The sequence below is a fragment of the Fopius arisanus genome, unplaced genomic scaffold, assembly GCF_000806365.1.
Source record: "Fopius arisanus strain USDA-PBARC FA_bdor unplaced genomic scaffold, ASM80636v1 scaffold00062, whole genome shotgun sequence".
Taxonomy (NCBI): Eukaryota; Metazoa; Arthropoda; class Insecta; order Hymenoptera; family Braconidae; genus Fopius; species Fopius arisanus.
The window spans coordinates 218611-236096 of record NW_011887801.1 but is presented as its reverse complement, the minus strand read 5'-3'; the positions used below and the strand labels follow the sequence as shown (position 1 = coordinate 236096).

General features: G+C 39.3%; 1 protein-coding gene across 3 annotated transcripts in view; it reads left to right on the top strand.

Moving 5' to 3' along the window:
* Window positions 1-17486, top strand: part of LOC105268849 (Glial cell line-derived neurotrophic family receptor-like) — a 114376-nt gene that overhangs the window by 71106 nt on the left and 25784 nt on the right. For all 3 annotated transcript variants that reach the window (XM_011308709.1, XM_011308708.1, XM_011308707.1), the window contains exon 5: window positions 14616-14743. In XM_011308709.1, coding sequence (XP_011307011.1) covers window positions 14616-14743 — 128 coding nt within the window. The remainder of the gene's footprint in view (window positions 1-14615; window positions 14744-17486) is intronic.

Genomic DNA, 17486 nt, shown 5'->3' with positions numbered 1-17486 from the left:
AGGGGAATATCATTCAGAACGTCAGCATGTTCAACCCCTATCGCAGTTGATAGGTTCAGAGTGTGACGTTCAATTACACTATTGAGTGGCAAATGGACGTTTGTCATTTAAATATGAAAACCCTGTGATACAATATTAATAATGTCCCACTGGTAAAAATATTGACTTTCATCACCCGAAATTCCGGACATTTATCCCACGTCCTGCTTCATATCTCACAACGTGTCATTCAAAATTCAGAATTTCATCCCAAAATCGTGGAATATCCAGCGCTGATTATCGGAGTATTATAAGATTATTATTATTCAATGATGAGACAAACTTCCAATGACAATCCTCTCGAAAACTCTAATTATTGATGTTTCATTTTATTTTGCAATGGATTTGCGAAAGAAGGTTAATAAATTACTGGCAGACATTAAGTGGATTTCCCTCACTTCCTGATTCCACAGGATTTGCAAGGAGAATTCTGCAAAGTTGGTAGTTTATAAATATTCACTGCGGTGCATATGAGCTTTGGCGACTTGGATAGAAATGATGAAGCAAGCGGAAATAAACGAGCAGTGACCGTATCCTGAAAAAATCTATAAAAAAAGGTATAGATTGTTCGACTGTCCGCGAACAGATGGAGAAAATAGTAAAATAGACAAAAGGTCCCCCTCGACAATTCCGAGAAAGGAATGGGACAAAAATATATGTATATTGTCCGACTAGTAATCTCGCTTCGATATCCGGCTGACATTTTTGCTCCAACGAGCTGTATCTTCTTCAGTTTCATATTTTTCTGTCCCACGGGACACGAATGCTACGGATTCACGTTTTTCACTCCATTCTTTCACGTACCGTTCATCATTCAATAACTGCGGATGGAAATAAATAATATAATACATTTTTGAGTATCAGCTGTCAATTTCATGGGCCACTCATGCATGATGAAGAGGAATTCAATCGCGTTGGATTTTATTCTGAATATTTTAGCATTTGATATGATTTTCCAATACATCGGGTTATGCGGAATAATAAGTGCGGAAAATAGACTAGAGGAGATGGGAATTTTTTATTAAGTGACATTTGATCGTTCTTGAGTTATAATTAATGATCTGTCATCACTTCAAATTCGTTTGTCAATTTCGCAATCTGCCGATATTCATATTGCAGTGGATTTATTATTGAAAAAACAAGGAATTCCCGGATCATTCGTGAAATGATAATTAATCTGGACGATAAAACCGTTTTTTTTAATAATCTTGTGTGCCGGGTAAAAAAAAATTTTAATCGGAATATTTTTTTCCAAATTAACAAAAAATTTTTGGAAAACTTTTCAGAAAATTTTTTTTTTTGAAACAAAAAAAGTTGGGAGACGAAACAATTGTATTGTTAAAAAATAAAATTGCCAAAAATAAAATTGTTTTGTTTTCCAATTTTTTTTGTTTCATAAAAAAATTTTTCTGAGAAGTTTTCGAGAAATTTTTGGAAAATTTGGAGAAAATATTCTGATTACAATTTTTTTTACCCGGGGTGTAATAAGATAGATTTTTTTTTTACAAAAGTTTGCAGCTAGACGAAGATTATTTTCAACTGTAAAGAAATTAACGAGCAAGGAAATCCGCAGAAAAGGAGTGGGACAAGGAAAAACGAAAGATGAAGTGAAACCGAGGCCTGAAGGGTCAGGGGTGAGCCAATTGAAACGAAATTGGGTCGTACCGGTCCGGATCCAGAACTCGAGAAAAAGTTGGCCCCTCGTTACGAGAGGCTACTCCTGAAAACTGAAAACGGTAAAGAGTCCGGATATATTTGCTTCTGTAATACGAAGGCTTCAAAGAGTGCTTCATTATTTTATCATTTTCCTTTGTTTTCCACGCGGTGGTATGGAACTCTGGTAAAAAAAATCCCGCACTTTAATTGCACTTTCCAGGGCAGAAAAGTCTGTACGAAAAGCGAGATGAAAAACTTCAACAACGCGAAATGAAATTCCAGATTTCACACATAAGATAAATATTTCACGAGAATCCGCGCCACGTTTCAATATAATCCCCAAGAATTTTTCCAGAAATAGAGAAATCGCGAATCCACTTGATGGAGATATGAGAGAAATTGATAAACCCAGAGATGCCCGAGTGATCGGTTATCGAATGATTAAAAAAAAAAAGAGTAATCGGGAGCGGATAGATCAGAGGCGAAAGTCGCTGCCAAAATCAGAAAAACCAGTGAACCTTGACATATGGATCCTGAGAGGCTGAAAAAAAAAAATGTGAAAATATTCAATCGACTGTGGAGACTTGTGAATACCATTTGTGCCATGACCTTCTGAAATTAATGCACCAGTGAACAATTTTTTATGGTCTTCCTTTAATAATTACAGCTTCACCTTTGGTCTTACCCGAGATACGATTGACTGTACCACCCAAAGGTCACAGTTGGGGGGTCGAAGGGGGGAAAAAAAACTATTACGTCGTTGAGTGTGTGGACATTTTTTTTTATCTACGTGGTTATCTCACGTGCGCGGCTTTTCACGACGTTTCGACTGGTCTAGATGGGTTAGCATATAACTCACAGGCCAAGGCGTAAAAGGTACAGGAGTTACTGCTTCGGAAAAATATTTCAACGATGCATCCACGTTGACGTTAAACGACCCTATATGCGTCTTATGCATCGTCGGTGAAAAGGCAAACTGAAAAAAGAGGCGAGCGACGTAAATTTTGGATATTTCAAAGAGAGACATCTAGTCGGCATGCTGGCCACATAAAAATGAGGGCAATATTAATGGTATGTCGGTCGGATGATTTTTTTACGGTCGTACCACGTGTATTGAGTCGTAAAACAATATTAATTACGTTGGGAGAAGGGGAAGTCGTAAAGACGGACAAGAATCAATCGTTGATTTTTTATTCTCTGTCATTTATCGGTTATTTTGGATTTTTTGGGATCTTATGGTATTGTTATTGGTAGTGGATCCACTTGTTTAGTTGTTTTCTGGGGGGTTATTTCAGGGTGGGGAATTTAATTCGCATGATTGATTATCATTGTCTGAGAGGGACTCAGGCAATTTTTTTAATTAGAATTGACGATAATTGGCGATTGACAATCGCGCTGTCGTGGAATTTTCGCGGAAGCCATTTCGGGTGATGGGTGATAAGATATTCGTCGCGACGGCAGCCGAATCGAACTATTTCGAGGAAGAAACGGACTGATTGGATTAGAGTTCTGTTTCGTCACTAATCCGTGGGAATCCCGTCGGAAATCGTCGGCAAATCGCGAGTGGAATCAGAAAAAATTCTCATCAATTACTCATAAAAATATCTAATTAATTAATTAACCGGAACAAAAATTAGCTCGTGAATTATTATTCAATTATCAAGATATCCAGAAAGATTTTCAAAGGTGATTTTGAATTTTATCGGTCCCACGACAGGAGATAATCAACTCGCGTTCGTAAAAAAATATCGCGGGTATCAAGAGCTCTGTCATGAGCAGAAGAAAAGTTCAACTTTACGCCCTTCTAATACAATATTCCATCCCGAAATCCAGTGAGTTTAAGCCACGGTGAAATTCGTCTGTGTAACCAATCAGAATGATGCAAATACCACTGGCGAAGAACTTTTGTAATCTGATTGATTGACTCGGATCTGTTTCCGTCGGAGTTACGTTCAAAGGGCTAAAGCCGTCTGAAATAAGCGAGAGTAAAACTAATTGAATGGAAAAAAAAAAACGAGTAATGTGGAATACATTCTATCGGGCATTTGTCAAGAGCTCCAGAGATTCCACATGTAAACTAGATGTGAAAACTTCCTGAATTCCATTTTCAACTTAAAGTTGATTTATCCTCCAATAGCAATCAGCATAAACTAAGAAATCCTCCAAATAAATGTCTACATCAAAATAATAATAATAGCAATAATAATAATGAATACCACCACATGATTATTATTGAAATAGAATTTTCTATTTTATATCTGACAAACGTCTGTGAATTAAACAATTGAGAGAAACTCATGCAAAGATCCGCCATTCAGGTGCAATTTGAATAGCTACTTGCACAAGCTCCAGTTAATCGTTTACGAATGCCTCTCAGCCCCTGGACAAAACTCACACAATAATCTCCATACACATTGACATGCATTACTACAAACCAGTACAACCACACGTCATCCTCTAATACATGCTTATATATTAGATTGCGCAATGCAGCCGAGTGTGGGAATTTTCCGCCATCACATTCGCAGTGCAAACGATAACGCAGACTCTGGAATTCGTGCGAGTAAAATTTGTTACCTCGTGCGGAAAACTCATCGGATTCCCAGTCCGTCCGGCAATAATCTAGCCACGGACGTTCATTATTCCTTTTCCTCTGGAACTATTGTTCTACCCCATCTTCAACTACTCACCGATTTCTGATTCAATCGACAGTATAAATACACCGCCCAATTATTCACTGTAATTGTTATATTTTCAATTATTAAATTTCCAGTTATTCAACTTATAACAAAATATTTAATTCGTGTTATCTTTTTTTTATATTTAACAGTGAAAATTATTGATGGTGAATTGTTATCGATATCGATAACGATTTATCGATAGGGAAAAAGTGTTGAGTGGAAATTTGAATTATTGAATCGGTAAAAAATTGTTGGAAAATTATTCAAGTCCAGACGATCGCTCATAGTTATTGATTCTAATCCTCTACGCATGACGTGACCGTTTTAATGTGGTAGAATCCCGCGCAAATGCTAAATTGTCGCACGCGCGAAAGCTCATGCTGGTAATGTATAATTGTATATGCATTTGCGTGGCTGACCGTACGTACGCCGTTTCTACTGTTCCACCTATTCTGTTACTCCAGTTTTCCCCCTCTTCCACCAATTTTCCCACCATTGCGCAAAATTAATGACCGGGATACATTCGATTTGTCGCACATTGCGTATACAGATTTCCGTCTAATTAACTTGCCCCCTCGATGGCTCAATTCGCGGGAGGATAAGTGGGGATTCAATTGGGATAATATTTCAATTGAACCGCTCAACGTTCCAATACTCATAAGAATGTTATTCCTCAATTATTCATTAAATAAAATCATCAAATTACCATAAAAAAAATGTTTATTAAACTTTCTTGATTGAATTTAATTAAAAAAAGACAATTCTCTCCGTAATCTCCAACAATTCCACCGCAATCTCGTGAATCTACTTTCCTTTGTATTCACTAGCTGAAAAAAAGGGGAAAATTGCTTGGACGGCCAAAAAACCCTTGGAAATTATTGGAAAACGGTTTTGGGGTTTGGCCAGTTAAAAAAAAACAAATAGGCAAGGGTTGAGCAAGTGGTTTTGAGTGGAATTGTATTGCGGGGTGGTAAAGAGTAGTAGGTGTGGTAAAGAAAGAAAACTGGCTGGCGTGTATGAAGCGGCCCCCGGGTGGTACTCGTGTACTCGACGAAAAATTGAACGTACGTTTTCTGAACGATCGCGCACCGGAAACCATTCGTTAATGTCCAGCCCTTGACAATGGACCGAGAGATCGCAAACGGAACGACCTCGAAACGATAAATAAATATTTATCCCATTTTCGGTGACTACGGGGTAACAGTGAGCGGTTGTGGTTCGTGTAGATGCATACGATGGCGGTTTATTTTTCATTTTTTATTTTTCCCACCCTCTTCAGTGCCTCTTTTTTTTTTTTTCTTCTCTTTCACTGTCCCACATTTTCAGTGGTGACGCGAGAACGTGTGCAGCCATGCAGATTTTAGTGACAGGGTAGAAGAAAAAAAAATGAAGGGGACGAGGGAAAAGTGCATTGTGCACGTGATGTGGAGTGATACCGGTGACGCAATGGATCATGCGAGGAGAAATACGATCGATTCGTTATTTGCGTGTAAATTGGATGGGCACCGGCACTTTTGGAGAACGACTCAAGGTTAGTGTTGAAGATGATATCCCATGTCGTGTCGATTTGTCAAGTTCTCGTCGATTCGGTAATTCGATATCGTGAGAATGAACTCGCGAGAATAAAAAAATTAACAAAATATAAAATATAGTTGCAGCGTGAATTATTCTTGATGATGTGGCCACACGGACTCGAATGAAGTTTTAATATTGTCATTACTATTATTATTATTAAGACAATAGAAAATGGCTGACACAATGTGTGATGGAAATTGCATTCGATTGAGTTTACTGAGGCGCAATCGAGACGCGACAGATGTGTCCCACCAGTGAATTTCGAAACACGGTATGAGATGTAATAGTGTACGTTGTAACGGCATACGACGAAATCGTAGTGCGGCCGATCACGTTACGCAAGCTCGCCATTTCCCGTCGTCACTTCCGCCCCGACGATTCAGGTGAATTTACCCCAATCTCCCATTCTCCACCTCGTACCACCGTCAACGATATACGCTCGTACACCTATCTGTCTCTATGCATTGTCAATTCTATCTATTTCACGTAGATTCTTGGGGCCGACTCGCTGTTATACGCCACAAGCGCACCAGATGTTTCCCTACCCTCTGTTACCTATTTCCCACGACTTCGTAATTAACGTTTTAATATATGTTCGTCTAACTTCCGTAAATTTGTCATGGAGAATTTATTAACACGGTGAATTTTATTTTTCAATGTGGGGATGACATTCGAATAATTCATCGCTCAGGAAAATTGATAATTACTTTCGGAAAATATATTAATTATTCATTATCGTCCTGTCACCCGATCAACAATTTATATATTTTTTGCAATTGATATTAGCAAGAGACCCTTTTCTCTTCTCCCTAAAAAATTAATAAAAACCCTCAAAATGAGGGTAATAATGAAATATCAACGACGCGATCAGCCAATCAAAAACAAAAATTCGGTAAAATTACCGTGAATTTTATCGAGGCATGACTATGAATGACATGTTGAAGTAATTGGTAACAATGAGGGAGCCATTGAAAAATGTCATTACCCATTCGATAGGACCCTTGAAAGGGTGCAATCAGGGCAGCAATTGGGGGTTGGGAGGTATTAGATGGGTTTGAGAAGTGGTAGGAAGGCTGCGAACGTCAGCGGCCATTGGAACGCTCCCTTGGCCCTAACCATACGTATACAGACAAGCACTCGCATTACCGGTCGCTTCGAGTTATCTGTGTTTCCCATGTTACAAACAGCCAGGACCTCTTCCCAACCACCTCTCACCTCACCTCCAGATTACTCTATGGCCACGTGCGCCAGCTGCACTGCAGAATTCCGATAGCACGTACGTGAAATCGTCGTTTACGTTTTGCCTCCAAAGCTCCTATATCTCCAACCCTTCGTTTTCTGTCTCACCCGATGATCCAGAAATCGATGGATTCACCGATAACTGCGCACATCCACCTGCGTATTTGATGTATGAGCTCCATAAGTAATCCGCCAAAACTCCATTGCGCAGATAATTCTGAGAAAATATTCATTCACGGCCTAATCATCTCTTCAATATTAGCGTTGATGTTTTTAATTTATTTCATTGCTTGACAAATATTTTCTAGGAATTGAGCATTAACAATTGTTTGATTGACAATTCATCCAGTAATGGAATATTTAAATGTGTACTTTTTTTTATTTTTCATTTAATCTTTTGATTTACTGTGCACCGATGCTCGTATCACAACAATAAATTTAATTTTGAATAATTAAATTGAATTGAAATGAATAATTACGTCTCGATCCGACAAATAATTTCGCTTTTCAATGGTGAAGGAGAAATTATCCGAATCACTCGTTCGCTCGAAGATAATCGAATTAATATCCGAGACTAGCCAATCATGAACAGACACAAGCGGACGAGTCCATTGAGAAGTTTGCATCGTCGTTAATTCCGTTAATCCATCCCCAACCCCGTAAATCCACTCGGTGATGCCAAAGTCCGAGTTGTGAATAAACCGATTTTACCCCATTGGAGATTAAACAATAGTCTATCGAAATTGCCGGCCGATTTCCCCTTCAACTAGTTGTTTCAGCCGAAGCAACGGAGATCCGGAGGAAACTATCCGCCAATTTGCCAGGTGTTGGATTGTCGATGTAAATACGAGTTACAGTACAAAGAGACTCCTCATATTTTCTCTTTCGTTTACCCTCTTTATGTATCGCTTCATTTTTGCACTGCTCAGCGCATTCGATCCTCGAGGGATGCATCGACAAATGGCAGTGAAATTGGATGAGACGGTGGAGAAACCTCCGCGAGTGCCTCCAGTAGCAGTACCATTTTATCCACACAATGGAAGACGAGGAAAAAAAAAATTTTTTTTCCATCTCCCGGGGGATAGACTGTATTGATGCCGGACCGATTTTCTATGCGAGTATTCAACCACCCGAGTTTTCTCATTCCTTTGTCTCTGTTTTTATTTTTTCACCCTCTCCTGGTGGCACTCGAGAGCTCCAGAAGAACAATAAGAATGGAGAAGTGAGCGGAGGCTATCGGGAAAGCCCTAGATCATCAGTTGTGACATTGAAAAAAAATTGTCATTCAGAAATTAAAGAATAATTGACCTTTATCGATTTTCCCCGATTTTTTGGAATTAAGATCGAGTGGATGGAGTTGTGTGATTTCAGTGGTGAATCTGAGAAATATGAAACGCGGAAAAATAATCTGGGGAGAGGACTCGTATCACCAGGGTATTGGGGGCTGTCAGGCCATCAGGATCAGCCAGATGTCGCTCGTAATCGTATTACACCTCCGGTAATAGTCGATGGAAGGCTCCAGGGCCTGGGTGTGGGCGACCATCGGTGGTTCGATCAGGGGGAAATGAAACCTCACATTTAACCAGGACACCGGGACGGTGAGATCGATGTCTTAGTGGTCATCATGGTCTTGGCTCAGGCTTCCGCCTCCAGGCCATTTCTTACCGCGTAATCAAATTCACCGGGCGGATAAAACTTTGAGAATGGCACGTCTACGGGATGCGCTCCAAGGATTTAACGACTGCGGACTCGGCAGGGAGAAACCAGCGAAAATGATCAGTAAAAATATCATCCAAGGATCGGTTTGTACTGATGAGAAGTAGAAGACAAGTATTTTTTTTTTTCTTTGACATCTTGAGCTCATGGGAACGTGTGGTAGGGATAATTCTCTGGTTAAAGTTCATTCACAACTTGTTACGATACTCGAATAATTCCCACGATCGGAAACCACGATCTCCATTCCCTCTGGACCTCATCAAACCCTCAGAGCAGACCGAAAACTTTATTTTCCAATTAATGGACACCAGAGACATCAGTCAACCTACCATCATGTTGGCTCGTTAGCACGTACACCGGAAAAAGGCAGAACTGGGAACTTTGAACGCCGGTGTCCGGTAATTCCAAAAATTTTCACGGAATTTAACCAGTCGGCGGTTGAAGTCCAGTTGGTTTACTCCCCAAATGTTCCTGTGGTGGAGATCCATGTGGACTTGCTTCGGAATTTTTTGAAAGACTACATTGTCCTAGAGGATCCATCATGATGATTAACTGACACTGAATTTCCGTGGGTGTGCCAAGTCTTTCATTACTAGTTCGACGGTTATCCACCACGAGATTTCAGATAATTCCCGTTGTGATAACCGTCAAGCACCCCTCAGCTACTATTTCCTATTTTCCGTACATAAGCGCATCATAAATTCGGCTCAACGAGACCGACATCTCCGTGTCTTTCCAGAAAAGGTCAGACATCTCTTGCGTCTTATTCCCGTAGTTCACCTTCTGATCCACTGGAGGCACATCATCCTGAGGAAATTTATTTCCCCGAGAGTATGATATTCCTGATATTCTCAGTGTGATAAAATATATATTTTGAGAACGAGTGGTCATTCGGAGAATTATCAGCTGATGAGGTGATATGATGATTTCATCTTCGGTTGAAATGTATTTTTTTGAAACGTACCCTAGAAATGGAGGCCAGGGAATTCTGCAATGCGGTGAAGGCACCTTTTGCCACCAAAACCACCCACTCTACCACCTACTCTACCACCCACTCTACCACCCACTCCACCACCTCACGTTGCCCACATGCGCCTCATACACAGCTGAAAAAAGAGAGACAACTCCCACCAGCCAAATGCCACTGCACAAAAGTGGAAGGGTATTTTGCACATGTACAGTGGATGCTGTGTACCAGGTGAACCACGATATAACATCCTTCTGTTTCGCGTTACATGCTTATGGTGAAGGTAACTCAACGAGTCTGGGGTAATTCAGTGCGGTAAACTCAAGCAGACGGTATACAATATGCAGAAGCGGAGCATCCTCAGAGAGGGTGTGTGAGGGAGGGAATAAAAAATAGTCGGAACCATTCAAATAATTGCATCCCAGGGTTGAGCGCAGACTATTGTTTACGCGAGATGGATTGCTCTCGGAGGAGATCCGCACGGAAATGACGGGTCTCGAATTCAAATAGATCGAACAGGGAAAAACTGGGATGGGGAAAATTACGGGGAATGGAGAACCGCAGGAACCCACCCCGGAAAAGAAACCTGGAATTTTTTTCAAAATTCCAGGTTTTTCAGAAAACAGAGACGACTCCGCGTTTAGTCGTACAGTTTATATTATTAATTATATAATAATAATAAAAATATGAAAATGGAGAAATTTTTTTTTAGTGCGAGGGGAGGGATGGGGAGGAAGGGTGACCCTTTTAAATTGATTTTTTATCTTTTTCTGGATAGTATAAAAATTCTGAGAAATTTTCCTCAACCCTAGGAGGTGATCTAGAATTCTAAATAAATATATCCCGTATTTTCACGAGTAAAACAGAAAAATTCCAGTGACCCATCTTGAAAACGAATGAAAATACAACTCTGGAGTTCAGAAAGGGCAACGACGCATTAAGATTATTTACATCTTATTGCAGCATTCGTCTCTCAACCCAGTTATATTTTTAATGTTTACGATGGTTTTGATTCAGAGTAGCAATTTTGACTGGGGTTGAAACATCCCTTGTGGGTGAATATGAAATATTTAAATTACCCTGGGATTTATCATGCTTACGCTGCCATTTAATATAGGAGAAAAGCTACTGGTGCAGTCCAACCAAAATTTACTCAAGTTGGTGATATTTTTGAGGCCACAATCCGTGTGTCGAGCGTTTAAATTAATTAGTCGTTGTAATTTTGTTGGTTCGGTGGTACGTAATAATTACATTCTGTCATCACCTGCGAGGGGCGCGAAAAGCGAGGAGTAGTGGAAGGGATGAAGGGGAAAAGGGGGAGAGATGGAGGGGTATGTGATAATCTTTTGTGGGGAGATATTTTTCGGGTAAAAATAGAGGTGTCGGTGATGACTGGGATGGGGACAATTATTCATTCTGACGGGAATTGCTAACGTAAATTCCAGAAATTCTTCGATCCCTCCCCTCCCTCGGGTATGACAAATAATGCGAGGGTGGGGTAGAATTAATTGCTCCTTGAAGGGCGTAACTCCGACCTTTAAACGTCTATGTGTCCCGATATTTGCCCACACCTTCACTCGCGGTGAGGGTGTCGTCTTATTACATCGTTATGCCCCTAAAAGGGGAATATGCTCTACTTATTTGAAGTGCAGTAGACTTTAATCACTCTTTTATATGCGAGTGCCGGCGGTTTAATTAAAAACCGAGAAATAATAATGGTCTGATGATTTTTATCTGGAGTTTTCAATTATACGGGCTCGTTCCATCGGTCTCATTATCTCTTAACGAAATACAATTAACGGTTTCTGTTATCTTCTCATGAATTTTTCAACCTGTCTCCGGAGTTGATTTTTCCCTTTTTTTTTCTCCAGGAATTTTTTTGGCGATTGGCAGGGTAATGAGAGAAAATTGAGAGTCAACTATTTGGGAAAGTATGGGAATTTGGAATTCGTTGGATATGGGGAAAAGTTTTGGGTTTGGATTGACGCTTCGTTGGCTACTGCAGATGTTCCAAAGCTGTTTTCCAGGGACGTGCAGAATAATATCGAGAATTTTGTTGGGTATTTGGGCTGTTGAAGATCTGGCTTTAAAATTCCGCATTCAAATATTTCGTAAAAAGTGAGCGAACAATTCAGGGAATCGTTAACTAACATTGTTTCAATTACCCTTACCCCTGGGCTAAGATATTTTTTTCTAAAAGCACCCGATTAATTGATATTTCATAATCAATGCAATACGGTATCCTACAAATTGATCGTTACCCCGTGGATGGAGTCGGGCGTATTTGATAGAGACCAGAACGATCGGCTGTAAATTCATCAAGTTATGTCACGTGCCCAGGGCGTAAGGAATTGTACTTGTGACTTAGTGTGTCGTATACATATCGAAGTGCCCAAACAATGTTCATGTGTTTGAAACTGCCTTCGCTATATATTCAGATATGTCACTGGGGTATGGCCCTTACGCCTATCACGTGACGATACGTCCCCATTAAAATTCATAAGGACGGCTTCACCTCTTCCTCATTCCCACTTCAATGCCCCGTCGACATGTGCACATCATATATTTATGAATGTACTTGCAGGATGTACATTTACTCCCTCGCAAGTTCTTGTCCTTCGCACCTTGTCGTTATGCGGAAAATTCTCACATTCCGTATGTGATGTTTTCCGGGTTATGGTTGCGCAATATTTCACCGCAAAATAACTTTTCAAACTCAATTACACCCCCAAATAAACACACGCAAAAACATTTACATCAACTACCTATCGTAATCGTATCGTGTTCGTAAAAAACAGCTGCAATATTTTTTAAAATGAATTTTATTTGAGTGAAATCAATAATTCTCCTGCACAATTGATAATTGGATGTTAAAATTAATGCAGATTGTGAATAACGTTTCAATTATTCTCATTTGTTATTACCAACAGTCGGTGGAGAAGTTATGTTATGATCATTAAAGCCACCGGGAAAGCGGCCAATCAATTCCAGGCGAGTTCCATAAATTTATATTTTCTTCGTAAACTGAGGCAATTACTCCGTGTTTTGCTTATTGGAAGTTTTTAATGATCCTCTCAACGTCATCCCTTTCCTCCATTTTTTTTTCTCTTTCATACTGACATGCCTCGTCGATCCACTAATAAGGTCATTCGAATTCAAGTGGTTCTTTGCATTAATGGAAATCACATGCGGATTCCTCCAGTGGCGTTTAAGTGTCTGATAAATCACGGTTATCATGATTCCCCAGTAAATTTTCATCCATGAATACCATCCAGCATAAACAGCTTGGAAAATCACACTGTGAAAATCCTCTCCTCGACTTCAAGTTTAATTTAAACTTCAGGAGCTGGTTTCAGGTATCCAGCATGTAACTACGACCAATTCAATTAACCGTATCAAAAATTTTCTAAAAATACCGCGGAGATCGTGAATTGTGATTCCTGAAGGGTACCACTGGCACCAAGTGCACTTGAGTCCTGTTTAATTGTGGATTTGAGAGGTCTTCGGCGGTATTATATTGTCATTATGCGGTGAGCGTATTCATTTCTCTTGTTGCAATTTTTCAAGAGCATTACCCGGAGGAAAACAATCAATTCTCGTACGAGGAGAGTTGAACGCAGCGCCAATCTTCCTCGGGGAAAGACTTTTCAAGCGTTTTCATAAATCTTTCTCTCCGTGTCAGGGGGCAATATTGTTGTCTGCAACAAAGCGCGGGACTTGAGGATAAAAAATATGTCCGTTCGTATCTTGGCTTTAATTTCATCCTCGCAAGTGTACTAGAATCGAATTCATTCATGACGAGAGTGGAATTATGGAACAAATTATCCACTCGCCGAGAGTAATCGACAAACTTCGACAATCACTCGGCCTTTCTCATCTTCCATGATTTTTTATTTATCTTTCTTTACTGGATTTATCTCGCGGCAATTCCCGTTTATTTTCTCATCACTTTCATTCAATATTTTCATTTCTCACGTTTCTCTTATCGCCCCCTCTCCTTCACGTACAATTTTATTACTTCCTACGCTTAAATGACAGATATGTATGAGAATTCAATTTTCAAATTCATTGGATATGGAAAATACAGAATGAAATTCCCAATCGGTTGATGCTACCGTGTCCTGAAAATTCCAGTGGTTTCATTACATCCAGTGCCGTCCATTTTTCGAATTTATTTGTTAAAAAAAATCACCCGAGGGGATTGACCGATGCAGTGAGAGCCACTTGTAATCATCCTCAGAAATCCTCTCGTAGATATTTAATTGCATTCGCATGCAATCGATAGAGCGAACCATTCGGAATAATCCGCATTCCGAAAGGCTCGGATATTCAAATCTCGGGGAGTTCTCGGAATAGTTCCTACGTCGGTGTCATTCGCAACTGCTCTGATAATTAGACTAATTAACTTACTTTTTGCGATGGGAATTTTTCGAATTGTTTCCCGTGTCACCAAAGACTTTTCAAATGTCCGTGACTCTGAGGCCGAATCCAATGTCCATCAATTAAATTGAGGCGCAATTTCTTCTCCGAATCAATTATTTAGATAAAAAAAGAAAATTATAAATTAAATGATTCTCTCTATATTACCCTCACTAAAAAATCGATTTAATTTCCAAATTAACGCGATTTACAAAATTTCCAAAATTATGATCATTCGAGATATTTCGAAATTTGTCTTCTCCTTTTTTTATTACGATATTTTTTCACTGAATATTTTAATTAATTTGCTATTATGTTCACAGAGAGGTCTGCCATGACGCCTGGACCCAACTCCGATTATCACCGCTTTTTGGCTGCATATGTCCCGTAAATCAAATGAAAAAACGATGCGACAAAATATTCGCAATGATTAATCATAATCCCTGCGTCGGTAAGTGATTAAATAATTTTTTTACCGTTAACTCCTTTGTCTTTAGAATGAATTCTTGGGAACACCTGACGATATCACGACGAATGATTATTATGAGTACATTTGGATAATGTTAGTATCTCGTCACGATATTTGATGTTGTAATTTCATTTATTTCTAGTTATTTTATCAATGTCAGTCCGTCAATTTTCAGTTACGTGTCACTTGAATTTTCAATCATCTCAGTAAAAGCATCTTTGATCCCAAATCGATTTATCCCTTAATTACCATCGGAACGAATTAATTCTGGTATTACGGAAATCACATTGGCACCGCATTATTCTCATCGATCCAAAATTTCGATATGATCAAAGAGTTTCATGCACCATTTCATGTTCGCAATTGATATCGCCGATGCGTTTCTGAATGTAATTACTTCGATCCATCATGGAATAGTTTTCCAGGAGCTCATCGGTGATTGGACTCTATTTCCAGTCCAATTCGCGAAAATTATTCGAAAATTTTTACCCAAAAATTGATGCAATTACTTCCCTCGATTTTTGTACATTCATAATTCCTCTCAATATTTCGATAATGGGATCTGAGAAATAGGTTCAATTACAATAATTACTAATTGAGGATCAAAGATGCTACTAATTGCATTTCGTCATTAGGAATTGCCGTATGCATTGAACCAACTTGATTGGCCGTAAGTAACGCGAGCTCGTGCTACTGCCACGTTCATCGCCTGTGTGAATATTTATTTGCTCCATAATTAATCATCTCATATAATTAATTTTTTCCCCAAAATTCAAATTCAATACGATTCACCAAAATGTGTCTGAACGTTCGTATCATAGACTGAATTGAATTCACTGCTATAAAATTCCGAAATTGCTCCATCAAACAATTTTTACCGTTTGCTACGATAAAAAAAAAATTCATTTCTCAAGAGCCGACAGTTTAGAAATTCCAATTCAAATTTAAATTTATTACAAAAATAAATTCGACGCAATTCTTTTTCCCCTTTCTTTCATCGTGTTCTCATTTTTTTCTGCTCACCCCGAGTGCGAGGCACAGCTGTAGAGTATGAATATGAATGAGTGCCCCGTGGCAACCTCAACGGGATAATGTTTTTTTTTCCAAAAGAATTCACTTCCATCCGAAAATAGTCCTGAATTCCAGGATCAATATAAAAATCGAATTATCGTATCGATTAATTCTCCCACAATTGGAACGCCACAGCCACAAAATTTTCAAATCATTGAATGTTTTTTTTTTTTTTTGCAAAATGTGACAATGACGCCATTTGATAATTTGAATGCCGCAATAACTAGTCGTCTCACAAGCAATCAGTCACCACTCATTGCTCCACTAAAAAAATATAAAAAATATAATGAACCTCAACAAAAAAACTGCTAGGCTGTCGATCGAAAGCCGATGCAAATCATCTAATTATGACAGATGCAGTGATCGTGCAATAGCATAGCAACCCGAGCTTGAAGATGTGAATGTAATTTATCACTTGATTAAACATCTCCATCAAAACGTTACTTCCGATATCGTCCGTGAGACTGGGGATGAAAATTGTCGCATCGTATGGCTCTCGGGTATCCACCGATGTCTGAGCTAAAAATGCCTTATCCCCTTCCCAGTCGACGCATCTCGTGTCACATCGAGTATGTTTACACCATTTCCCACGTGGTTATAAGCTCGAATAAGCATCGGGGGATGGATACCAAAATGCACATCCAGAATGTATACGTCACGTGTGCACGAAATCACTGGCATCTCCCCTAGTGAAATTTAAAAATAAAAAAAAATATCCAACGCACGCTGAGAATTTTAGTACTTCACGTTTCATTCCCATTCTCGATCATGATTATTTAAATGCTTATTTGAAAATGACAGCACGGGTACGTGACATTCCTGTGATGTTTCATTTGATGAAAGCATTCTTTCATTTTTTTTTTTGTTTTTTTTTTCTATTACATGAGGAATGCATCGTTCCAACGATGCGACTCGTATGCTCCGATGCTCCAAAATTCCGTGGATTCTTGTAACTTTGGCACGCATAACAGTGTGAAAGCAAATAGTAACGATAAAGCGAACTGTTTACGACAAAGGAATATCTCCGGAATTTTTTCTATTTCGATTTTTCGACTGTTCGATCGATTCGAAATCATCATCAGAGCAAACGAGACCAGCACCGCATGCTTTGTGCAGTAGCATGTGAAAATCCGTCTGGCGTGAATTATCTCCAAACTCGTGTTGCATTATGTGTAGAACGTATCCATGCATGTGTATTTCTACTGTCAACTTGACTATCCGTTCTCTTATCCGTTTTGAACAATCTTGTATTCGTCACATCAATCATTCACATTCATCCGCAAAACATCTCATCATACCAATCCCAATCAATATCTCATCGCTCCGCTTTTCAATTAGTTATAAAAATGACAATGATACGTAAAAGTGACGGGAGTTGATATGAAAAATTGCCCACGGGAATTTACTATTTGACGAACACCGTAAACAAAATAAGTCGCAACACCGTGGTACAGGGTGAACCCCGAGGTCCTGACAATCCAAGCGGGTATGAGTGCCATCACGATGCTTGATGCTATTCAAATTCGTTCGTCTTATTCACTCCTGAAAATCCGATATAAAGTTTTGAAGATGCGACGACTCAGAATGAAGTTTCGTGACACTTTATGGCACTCAACGGTGGAGGAAGGGCCTCCAAGTGGAGGATTTTGAGGAG